This window comes from Lycorma delicatula, chromosome 1 (assembly GCF_047948215.1).
Source record: "Lycorma delicatula isolate Av1 chromosome 1, ASM4794821v1, whole genome shotgun sequence".
In the NCBI taxonomy this organism is placed as follows: Eukaryota; Metazoa; Arthropoda; class Insecta; order Hemiptera; family Fulgoridae; genus Lycorma; species Lycorma delicatula.
Window position 1 is genome coordinate 220,358,685 of NC_134455.1, and position 13,008 is coordinate 220,371,692.

General features: G+C 38.0%; 1 protein-coding gene across 3 annotated transcripts in view; it reads right to left on the reverse strand.

Annotated features, from left to right (window-relative positions):
• sp3 (phosphatidylinositide phosphatase spermathreecae) overlaps positions 1-13,008 on the reverse strand; it is a 133,894-nt gene that overhangs the window by 92,741 nt on the left and 28,145 nt on the right. For all 3 annotated transcript variants that reach the window (XM_075372918.1, XM_075372925.1, XM_075372934.1), the window contains exon 5: positions 8,668-8,893. In XM_075372918.1, coding sequence (XP_075229033.1) covers positions 8,668-8,893 — 226 coding nt within the window. The remainder of the gene's footprint in view (positions 1-8,667; positions 8,894-13,008) is intronic.

Sequence of the window (13,008 nt, forward strand, 5' to 3'; positions counted from 1 at the left end):
CTTAGAGGCCAGTGGTGATATTTTAGCTACATATGACTTAGCGGAGGATGGCAGGAAAAGCCATGGTAGGAAACTATTGGACAGGGTTGTCACCTTGCATAGGCCGGTGAAGCAGTCTAAGCTGAAGAGGGGTCAGCTGGTAGTGGAACAGGGCCTATCAGAAGTGTTGATAGGGGATATCGAAGAAGATATCCAGGGCAGGGTGTACACGGTGGTAGTAGACACTAGGGCTGGGGAGAGAGTAGTTGCAGAGGACTTACACAGAGCTATAAAGAAAATGCAGAAGATTTAAAGCCGAGGTTAGATATGGCTCAGTGGTGAACAAGGTAGGCGTACTTCTTAAGAAAATGCTGGAGCGGTAGTAATAGGGTTGTGTATCTGGACAAAGCAATAGTGAACGGGCGGTGAGTAAACGGCCACAGCAGCTGACAGATCCTACAAGTACACTTGTGATTAAGGCCAAGGGAGCTAAATATGCAAACCTCCTCAAAAAAGTAAAAAATGGTGTGACCAAGGAAGAGATTGGGGACATACTGTCCATCAGGAGAGATGGTGGGGAATCCTTGCATATGTAAGTGAGGGCCAACAAAGAAGAAGTTGTAGAGGTTCAGAAGAAGATGCTGAGTAAACTAGAGGGTGTGAGTATCACAAGTGGGTCGCATAGGAGAGGCCTCATTATCATTAAGGCTCTTGAAGAGGAAGTGACAGAAGTGGAACTTCTAAACTCCATCAGTGAGGCCATTGGCGACAACGGAAAAATGGAGGATATGAGGGTGACCTCCTTACGCTCGGCCTTTGGTGATACGAAAAGCCACAGTCGTGATGTCAGCAGTGTCAGTGATGGCGTTAGCGGCCAGGAGAAGAATTCATGTGGGATAGATCCACTGCAAGGTGTTCCAGAGTACGGAGAAGCACGGTGCTACAGGTGCTTTGAGGTGGGGCACATGGCAGCCAGATGCAGTGGCCCTGACAGGTCGGCCTTGTGTCATAACAGTGACGAGGAAAGCACCAGGCCAAAGGGTTCAAGGTCATGACGAAATGTATGAGGTGTGGGGTAACTAGGCATCACAGTTCTGCAATTAAACACAAATAGGAGTGCGGCATCACATGACGCGCTCCTGGAATTGGGAAGGCGGAAGGGAGCAGACTTTTTGTTAGTGTCTGAGCCTAATTTGAGGAAGGTGGAGGAAGACGGCTGGACAATAAATGGGCTGAGGAATGCGGCAGTTTATGGGAGCGGTGTGCCGATCCCAACCACAAGTAAGAGAAATGGATTCGTATGGGTTGAGCTTCCAGATGTTGAGGTCTTTTCTGTTTATATTTCGTCAAACTCTGGTCTGGATGACTATGAAAAATGCTTGGAGGATCTGGCCAGTGTGAATCACCCTCTTTGAAAGGATGTAGTGATCTTGTGATCTTTATGCAAAGAACGTAACATGGGGAGGACATGTCACAAACCATAGAAGGCGAATTCTGCAGGAGTATATAGCCGAGTTGGGCTTGGTGGTGCTCAATAATGGGACAGCACCTATCCTGGTGCGGGTAAATGGATGCTTGTTTGTAGATGTTACGTTTATCTCACCAAGGTTGGCAGAGGGGTCGTGTAGGTGGGAGGTGCTCACTGAAGAGGAGTCGTTGAGCAACCATTTCTTTGTTTGTTTTGAGATTGGGAATGATGGGTCTTATAGCGTGGCAGCTGACAACAGGAGATTATGTTCAAAAGAGGACCCAGTTAGGCTTAAGAAGTTGGTGAAAGAGCGCCTTGGTCATCTGAATAACATCTCGCCCAGCTACCTGATGAAGGTGGTATCAAAGGCAATAGAAAAGTCACTGGACCATAGAAGTCCGCAAAGAAAGAATGTACACTGGTGGACTGCTTGGGTGGCGGAAGTGAGCAGGAGACAGCTACAGCAGGGATAGTACAAGGGGGTATCATGAGGACATCCTCTCATTTAAAAAGGAGCTGGCTGAAAAAAGAGCGCTTACAGCAGTGAAATATTAGATAGTAAGAAGAGGAAGTGGAGAAAGCTCCTGGACAGGTATGGGGTGATGTGCCTTCCAAATTGTAACTGTTAGATTTGGTAGGGCATTACCCGTTCCTGCCGAGGAGGTTCTTAAAACCAAACTGATATTTTGTTCTCTAGAGGTGACTGGCCCCATCTATAGAGAGGTAGCTGCAGTGAATATCCCTGTATTGACAATGGGCAAGCTGCGACAGGCGACAGGGAGGCTGAAAGCTAAAAAGAGTCATGGCCTCGACTGAGTTACTAACGAGGTTGTGGCTGCAATGGTGGAAGTTGCTGTTGATCAAGTGCTGGTGGCCTTCAACCGAACACTCCTGGATGGTTGTTTGCCACCAGAATGGAAGGAGGCCAGGGTGGTTCTACTCAGGAAAGGTGGAGGGGAGGTAGGAGGGCCAGTCGGATACAGCCTTTTTGCCTGTTGAGTTGCCTAAGCAAACTCTTCAAGAGGCTGTTGGCAGAGCGTCTGTTGGCAGAGATGAAGTAGAATGGAAGGGAAGCCCTAGTAAATGTCAATATGGATTCAGGAGAGGGCGGACAACAGAGTATGTCATAGCTAGGGTGATGAGGATTGTTGACAAGGCTGCATCAGATTCTTGGAGGACTAGGTGCAACCCAGTGGTGGTGATGTTAGGTGTCAAGAATGCATTCTACTCACTGCCGTTCGGAACTGGTCTATAGTCAGTAAGATAATAGGGAACATTATCTGGAAGAAGTGGACGATGGGTGAGGGCTGTTAATGTTAGGGCAGGGAGGACAGCCCTGTTCAGGAGGGGTGGGATGCTCCAGTGTCCCATCAATGATTGAACAGGGACTCCTGGGGTCTTTTGGTGGGGGAAAGAAAGACTGAGACCCAGTCTGGGGCCCCCGGATTAGAGGCAGGTGCTTATTAAAAGATGAGACCCAGCCTCTGGGGGGTGCAGTCAGGAACAGCATAGCCGAGTCTGGCATGGCCTCCCAGGGGAATAGAGGCAACTGGCACTTTTAAGACTGTGTTTGGGATTATGGATCGGGCCTTGAAGGGAAGGGAGAAAAAAAGAAAAGTGCTGGAAAATGCACAGATTGCTACATAATAAGTCAGAGTTTTTAGGGAATGGATTCATTCCCATCTAAAGCCGGCGCCTGGGCTGGCGGCGGCGGACCTACCCGCTTAGGCGCAGGCGCGGCGGTTACAGAGACGAAGGAGACAGGCTTTTTTACCTTCTCCTCCACTCTCTTTATAGACTTGTGCCTTCACATTTTAATGCCAGACCCGACACCATCAGTGAACATTCGCTCAAGTATAAGTCCACCAACTGGCGCAACTCAAGACCGACTCTTGATTCCTTCTTACAGGAGATCTTGTACCATTCGGCCTGCATCTCCTCAATCCGCCCTATACTTCCAACCCCAGAGGTCACCTGTTTTTCAACTGGCTTCCCCTCCGGGACTTTAGGCCCAGGAGCGGACTTAGCGCTACCGCTTTCCGCCTTTCCCGACTTCGATGGGAGGCGTACTTCGGACTTGGCGGCCCCCTCAATGCCATGCGGTTGCTGCACGGTTCCGGCTTTCGCCTCCTCCGCACCGCTCGGAGCAGAGGTATCACGCAGGATTTCTGCAATGCCGCTTCGCTCGGGCGCTCCATTACCCGAGGGGCTTCCGTGACTTCCTTTGCGGAAGACCGGGGCCGCGGCGGCGACCTACCGAGTGACCTCCTTGGCATGAAGGGGTCACAGGAGACCAGTCCTTGGCCAATCCGACCAAGTCCTCCAAACAAACTCCCCCGAGTTGCTCTATCGCTGGACGAGCTTATCGAAAATACACCAGCTGTGTCGCCAGGCACTACGATCACAGCTTGTATGGAACTATCACCTGCCACAAGACCAGGTGAGCATCTAACTAAATCTTTCTCGACTGGACCGTCTGTTCCGCAGCCCACTCGAGGAGTCAGAAGTTAAAAACTCCTATTGACCACCGGCGAGGTCGGAGCGTAATCGCTTCCCGAACCTGTCGTTGGATCCGAAAACTTATCTGGCCTCACCAACTACGTATTGGGGACACCGACAAAACAAAGGAAACGTCCTTATTTAGCAGACGGTGTTACTACTGCAACACACTACGCTGCTAAAACGCAGCGTAGTGTGTTAAAACGTTGCAGCAACGTAGGTTGACTAACCGCCACCGATCGTTGTACAGCCCCGACGACGGGTACGTAGAACACTGTCCTTGCAGAAATAACACCGGTATTATGCTTGCAATTCACAGTACGGGGCCAGAGGCCGAGAAGCGATCTAACGGTCACTTTGAGATCTTCCGGCATTTACTGGCCTCAGACAGCCCTTGTTGGACTTCAGCCGGCTGTATGTCGCTCTACAAGTCTCGCACCTGGAGAACGGCCATCCTGGTCTTAGTGTGTACCTTTACCTCCTTAATAGTATTTGTTAAAAACTGCTTTTATTCGCCCGAGTTTTCCTTTTCCTCCTTCACCATTATTTCCATGTTCTCTCCAGTCTTACGTATGGAGTGAATCTCCGACGTCGGCGGTACAACAACCTGTGTCTTAAGGGATTTGAGTACATCGGCATAAGTCCCCGTAATTTTAATCATCATAGTCTCCATCTTGTGGAAGGCATCAGGAGGGGAATCGGTACTCAAAGCACATGGAAATCTGGCATCCGGCACGATTATGTGTAGACAGCGCCCAGACGCTCTGCCCTCACATTCTAGTATCTTCGTACATAGGTCGCAGTATTCTGCTCATAGATCTCCGTTTGTATTTGCCCCAGGCAGTCGCCACTATTTATCCTGATTCTGTTAAAGACGTCCACAAGAGCCCCAGCAAGATCCCCTCCATCATCAATGCAGGCAACATGAAACATGTTTGAGACTGGTATCACATCTCCTCCAATTTGTCCAATAAGTCGTGCCTCCAACGTAGCCAAAACACACTTCCAGCTCTGATATCTGATTTGCCCAGAGGACAGGCCACCTGCGGGTGCCTGGCTGCAAGTGTGTCCAAGGCCCTGCCTTCCTTCACAGTGTGCATATCAATATGGCAACAGTGCCCAGTGCGCCCATTCTTCTATCCGGAGCACCAATTTTAGTGTTACAAAATGGACTCAGAGGCTAATCTTTCTTAATAAAATCAGTCATTTGTGCCGTGGGTACCCCGTTATCCAGAGCATCCATGATTGGGCAGCCGGTAGCGACCCACATCTGAGTAGTTGCCTCCGAAGTCTGTCTCTTGAATGTACGGTCAGGGCGCTGTTAACCACTCTTTACAGCTCCTTAGCCTCAGCACTAATGTCCACTTCCAGCTCTTTTATTTTTTTTTTACATTTTTATCTATACTTTTGCGGAGTGCCTTGGCCAGGCGCTCTAATTTACTGACACTCACTTAACAATACCTATTGTTCGTCTCCAAGAAAAAAGCCGAAAAACCAGTCGATACTAAAATTGTAGAGTAGCACAACAACATGTCCATACGGTACGAGTACACTTACTCAACTCTGTATTAAATGATACTGAAATAACTAAAATAATTCCCAAGAGTCATAGCAGTTAAGTATAAATTTTCAATATTTTCAAGTTAGAGCTTTTCACGATCATTATCTCATTTCATCAAAAATGTTCTATTTTACTAATATAGATAAGACCTTTCTGAAGTAAAATATACTAAAATAATTTTTTTTTTTCTAAAATAACTAAAATAATTTCCAAGAGTCATAGCAGTTAAGTATAAATTTTCAATATTTTCAAGTTAGAGCTTTTCACGATCATTATCTCATTTCATCAAAAATTTTCTATTTTACTAATATAGATAAGACCTTTCTGAAGTAAAAACCAACGGAACATTTAAAAAATTCTGTTTCAGGAGTTTTCTATGGTGAAGATGGATCCTTATCTTGTATAGTTGGGATTGGGGAAAAAATTCAGTATAGTTACTAAGAAACAAATTCAGTCCAGTATTAGAAGTCATCTATTAATTAAATTCACGGAGTTATTCCTTACTTAAAAACTAACAAAAATTATACTACTATAAAGTAATTGCAAAAAATTATTTTTAAGAAATAATTGATTTCTTATGTAATTTGTAAATAACTTGATCAATTTGAACATGTAAAGAAAGAAAATGTAAATTCAAAGAAGTAAAATTTTAATTTAGAATTATTTTGTTAGATCTTTAATTTTAAAGTAAACTGCAAAAACCTATTATATAAATTTTAAAAATTGTTACTTTAATTTTTATTAAAAAGAATTTAAAGACCCAAACTCCAGAAAATAGCTTTAAACTTTCTTGTAATTTATTTTTCTAAAATCATTACCAACTGAGATACTAGGAAAAAAAAAAAATTTATCCTCCTTTCACCTCTAACCAACCCACTCTATAATCCACGCGCGCATCTTATTTGAAAGGACTCTTCAGAACCATAATAAGAGAGTAAAATTAAGTATACCCAACAAAAAACTGAATACCTTTTAATTATATTCTTATTACACCCTTTTTGCCCTATTTTTACTGCACTTTCGTCACTAATAATAAAAACAATATTTTAAAAGTATAAAATTAAATATCACTTTTACTTTTTTCTTTTCTTTTTTTTTAATTTTTTATTTATAGTTATATCAACAATTAAAATCATTAGTGACTTATCAGTGTATTGCAACTGTACTGGTAAATTTATAGTCTTAAACAAACTCAGGTAGACTACTCCTGAGATGTGTGGTTAATTGAAACCCAACCACCAAAGAACAATGGTATCCACGATCTAGTATTCAAATCTAAATAAAACTAACTACCTTTGTTAAGATTTGAACCTGAGAACTTCGACTTCAAAATCAGCTGATTAACGATGATGAGTTTACCACCAGACCAACCTGGTGGGTTACTTTAATATTTAAAGTATGTTCTTTTATATTTAATACTTTCTTTACTTTATTTGACTATTATTTAAAAAAAATAAATATATAATTAGTCATTAAAAATGTAATGCTTGAATCACAATAAAAATAAAGATTTAAGATGATTTGTTAATGGCAGTACTTCCTTAATTACCAAATTGTAAAATTTACTCTAACACTCCTTATGCTATTTAAGGGAAGTTTGGACAATTTACGAGTGGCTTTTTGCATCAGTTTTATTAATATTTACTTTGAAAAAGAATGATGATTACAGGTTGAGAGGAATGGTTTTAAGTTTTTAAATAAGCAACATAGCACAAATATTTGATTTATGTTATTTTGAGTGAGTGAGTGAGTGAGTGTGTGTGTGTGTGGGCACTTTTTTATTTATTAATAAAAGTGTACATTCACAAAATAAAAATATTTTAATATAATTAATATTATTGTATTTAATATTAATATTTAAAATTATTATATTTAATATTTTTATAGAATCAACTACTACCATTATTCTTATCTTCCTGTTCCATATTAATCTATTTAGATGTAACAAATATTGCTGAATAGCCAGTGTGTTTTACAAAATTAAAGCTTTAACAAACAATAAATTATTAAATTAAAGAAATTTGATATAAATTTAGGTGCAGAAGTTAGCTAGCTACAGCTGATAATTTTTTTAATTCACTATTTACTAAAATATTTATAATGTAACACTATAGTGAGTATTAATTTATGTTTATCCATTTTTAATCTAAAGGTTAATCACTGTTAAAACCAGAGGAAATAATTTTTTCTTAATTATAGCATGCAAAATATTATGCTTATCAAAAAATAATTATAACACAAAATCATCATCAAATACTGTACAATGAAGTATAAAAATAAATACAAAACACCACTTTTAATCACCGCTTTTATACATTGCCAAAAATAAACTAAACTGATTTCTGTGTAGGCTTATTCAACTACCCCTACGATAATATACAGAACATTAAAGCCTCACTAAACTTCCTGTGATGGAGAAAGGTGTAATTCACCCAAAATATTTACAAAAATTACGAGCTTTCTTTATTTTTTCTTACTCCTAAGTTTATAAATGAAAGGGCATAAGAAGTCTAATACTATAAAAATTCTTACACTTAAATAATGGTTTATGTTCTTACTATTAATGTACAACAAATTATAATTCCACCAAATAAAAATAATATCAATATTTGTTTCTGTATTGGAAGTGTTAAAAAAATAGAATTTAATGAAAAAGTTTACTTTTTAAATGTATCTGATAAATCGAGCGACCAATAATAACAAAGTGATCTTAACACAGTTATTTCAAAATAAGTTGAGTTTAGGTAAGTGTATCCTTTAATGACGTTGCTGATGATTATTACTTAGTTCATTTAGACATTAAACAATAAAGTATGTTGAAAACTATTTAAAAACTCATTATTAATAATCTAGCATTCTTATTTACAACTTCTTTAAATTTTACAGGGTAGTGCCTGATATAGCATATTATTTCTAAATAATAGGATGAATGATGAAAGAATGATGATAACCAAACACAAGAAAAAATAAATAAATAAATAAAAATGCTGCTAAACTTTCAATACCGATCATAAAAATAATTATTGTGAAATCAATCATTAATAAACAATAAAAGATTAGAATTAGTTTCTAAGTATGAATTGAATATCATAAAAAAAAAAAAATGGCACAATTTATCAACACAATTTTAAAATTAAGTAAGACAACTCAATTTACAAACCTTTATCAATCCGAGGTGGTGGCCTATATTTATATCCAGGCTGGGACCAAAAAACTGGAACAGATCCTCTAACCTGTATAAATGCTACCTGGTGGTGACGATGGCAAACAATTTGTTCAGTCTCAACATAATTTGCACAGTTACCGTTCTCATCAACACCACGACGTTTATAACGAGTACCAGCTCTGTGTCTACTTCTTCTACTAAATAATGCGAGGGTAAATACCTAAATAAAAAACAACAAACAACATTCTAAATAATCATGCAGTTATTTTATTAATTATATATGTTAAATAATATTAATAATTACTTTAAAAAAAATTATCTACAATTTAGTATGCATAAATAAAAGCATTCTTCTTACATAAAATCTATAATGCATGACTAAAATTCATAACTGAAATAATAAAAAATGGCACATATTTCCACACAATTAACGTTTCCACACAATTTCAAATAGATTTAATTAAATCTTTAAAAATAAATTATAGAACACAAAATAATCTTTTATAATTAATGAATGTCTCTTCTTCTACTGTAATGATACTGAAGAAAAAATTTCACTTGCGTAGATTCATAGGCGAATAAGTAAAAAAAATTCACACAAGGTTTACTACTAACAACTCATCTCATAACGGCAAAAATAATAAGTGGTCTTGTTTTATTTATTTAATCTAGTTTTTTAGTGGGAATTTCATCAGATTAATAAAATATGTTATGAAAAATACTGAAGATAACTAGAGAAAAAGTAAAAGTTGAAAACTGAAGAAAAACAATTTCTCACTATAATACTTCTTATAGCTCAATTTTATAACTGGAAAAAAACACAATAAGAAGACTCTAGTATCATTAATCATTATCTACTGACTGTCACTACTTTCTGGTAATGTGCATTCTTTAAATATGATATAAATCATTTGTTTCATGAAAATGAGAACAATAAATGGAATATGTATTACTGCTGCGAGTAGGTTTTGATTTCAAACAAAATATTGTTAAAATTATAATGAAATCAGCAAATGTGAAGAAGCTAAATGAAATAAACTACTAAACATAGACATAGTTATTATATGTTTACAAAATAAAGCTCTCAGTTAATTTTTTTTTTATCTGAATTTTTACGGGCATCGACTGCTAAGGTCATTGCCCTCGTCACATTCTTTAAATTTGTATCACCATCTGGATCGTCATATGCAAGGGTGTAAAGGGCCCTTACATTTTATTTAAAAGCACAAACTACACAAAACATTAAGACACAAAAGACAAGTACAACATACAACACTTACGGGGTGTAAAGGGCCACGATATTAAAATTTGAGATAAGGTTCTCAAAAGACCATTAAATTAAAAATTCAACTTATCAATACCATATCTTTCTTTCTTTCTTCTACGAGTCTCGTTTATAGTTTGTTTAAGCACCCTCGGGGCAACCAGAACCGCCGTTGAGCAGTATATCAGTCGCGCCAGGGTGCCGTGGCAGTTGAATCCTTCTTACAAACAGGCTACAGGCATGCACCGCGCACACCCATAGCCTCGCGCCCTCAATCCACCCTTGAGGGTCCCCCATGCCATCATCGGACACACCCCGACTCACTGCTTTTGAATGCAGACGAGCCCGGGTGGCCTAAGCAAGAGGGCTACCTCCCGTCACTACACGTGCCACGCTTCGAGACTCCAATACATATAAAATTTCCATCTTAAAGATTCTCTCACAGCTTTAAAATTTTCAAACTTTTACATACTTCTAAGAAGTCCACTGGCATGCAAAAAAGCAACTATTTTTTCTTCATTTCCATTATCCAGATCAGTAGTAATGTCATTTTTTAGACGGAACCTCTTTCTGAGGTCCTTATATATTGTACACTCTTCTATTAGATACTTGGTTGTCAGTGTTTTATTACAAACACCGCACATTGGTCTCTCTTCGCCGGTTAACAAATGTGAATTTGTCAATCGCGTGTGACCGATTCTAAGTCTGGTCACAGCTACTTATTCACGGCGAGTCAATTTCACGTCGCTTTTCCATTTATATGGAGAAGTTTCTACCGAGTTTAATTTGGTATTTAATCTCCTCCTATCAGTACTTCATTTGTTTCTTACTATGTTAGTTAGATGGTTTTTAACGTCTGCCACTCTTACAGGAAATGCATCCAAATTATCGCAGACTGTTGCCTTTCTGGCAGCTTCGTCTGCGCTTTCATTACCTGTAATACCAGCATGCCCTGGAGTCCATACAAATACGCATCGCTGTCCTCGTTGATTTAGAACGTATAAAATGGACAGGATGTTTGTAATTAGGACATCCTTAATGTTCTTGTTCCGAATTGCAATAAGTGCACTAAGAGAATCGGAACATATTAGCACTCTCTCTTCGCAATAATGTTCTATGTATCGAAGAGCTTGCTGAATGGCAGTAAGTTCTGCCGTGTAGACACTGGCCATATCTGGCAGTTTCCAATAATGGGCTTCTCCATTTATATATATGGAGCATCCAACACCATGTTCGGTTTTAGAACAGTCAGTATAAATTCTAATATGTTCTTCGTAATTACTGATGGTTGCCAAAAATTCCTGTTGGATGATAACTGCTGGTTTATTTTTTATTTCTCCCTGAGAGAGATCCAACCTAGTATTTACCGCTGGCAAGAACCATGGCGATATTTCTCTTGTGGAAATTGCTAGTGTCTCTGGTATAGCAATTTCGTATTTCCTTCTTAATTCGTGGTACCTAATTCCGGCTGGTCTGGAATAGGTAGCACGATGTTCATATACTGCAGCCATAGGATGATTCGTAAACAATTTATATGAGCAGGGAAAGCCCATACATTTGCTGCATATATGAAGCAAATGAGAGATCCATTAACAAAAGGATCTCTCTTCTATAATGTAGTGGCATTATTCCGGCTTCGGACATTAGACTATTCGCCGGACTTGTGCGGAAAGCGCCTGTTGCATATCTTATTCCGCTATTATGAACTACGTCTAACTTTCTTAAATGCGACTTTCTAGCGGATGAATATACGATACATCCGTAGTCTAGTTTTGATTGAACCAATGCTTTATACAATCTCAATAATATCTCTTTATCTGAGCCCCAGTTAATGTTCGATAAACATTTTATAATGTTTAGGGCTTTTTTGCATCTATCACTCAAGTCCTGTATATGTAATCCCCACGTAAGGGATTTATCTAATACTAGTCCTAAAAATCTCACATTGTCTTTGTATTGTATTGGATCATTGCCAATTCTTAACATAGGACTTGATGAGGAATATTCTTCCTGCAGAAGTGTACACAGCACGTTTTTTCTGGTGAAAATTGGAATCCATTATTCCTCGCAACTTCATTTAAGGCGTCAATCGCCCATTGCAGTTTGTATTTCACCATAGCAGTCTTGTTGCTGGCATACACAATTGCCAAATCATCAACATAGATGCTTTTGCTGATTTCTACTGGAATGGCTAATATCAATTTGTTAATGGCGATCACATATTTTTATAAGTTTGCATTTTTCTGCTTATAATACTAAAAAGGTGAATATAATTTTAAGAATTTAAAGTAATTAAAAATGTTACTGAAGAACAGTTTTACTACATTAAATTTATCCTACTGGCTTTAAGTAACCACTTTAATGTTACTTGCATTGGCCAATGTAGTAGAAAATGCCACTCACTACACAGGATTTTTTTTGAACAGATTCAACAACTGTACACTAGATTAAAAACTTGTGCCTCTTCTGTATTTTCATCCAAAAAGTTTTTAAAAAGGAATGAAAAATAATGTGTAATAATTCTGACTGAAAAGTTGACTTTTTTTGATCGAAACAACCAAAACATTACAACAAATTTTTTTTTATCACATTAAGAACCATACATATGATTTCAAACTAATCTTCCAAAATCAGTTACGAACATGATTTAGTACTTAAAAAATAAAAATTTTTAGTAAAATGTTTAAAAAAAGAATTGAAAACTTTTTAACTTTCTTTTTTTTAATTACATGTTTATTTCATATGATGATATCTTGGATCTATTTAATTTTGTAAGTTTCTGTGACACAAGAAAACTTACAAGCCACTCCTTTTATAATTATATAAAAGGGGTGGCTTTTATATAATTTTTTTCATAAATTAATCAACCAAATTACACAATTTATCACTTTTATGATGAATTAAATTTTATAAACCCCACCCATTCTGGAATTAGACAAAGTCTTATTTTACATTCCTGTAGTTAGAAGTAATATCCACTATTTATAATAAGTTAAAATTGGATATTGTCATTGAAATTATTTGTAAATCCCTTAAAAAAGGTAACAAGTGCAGCATCAATATGTACTAAA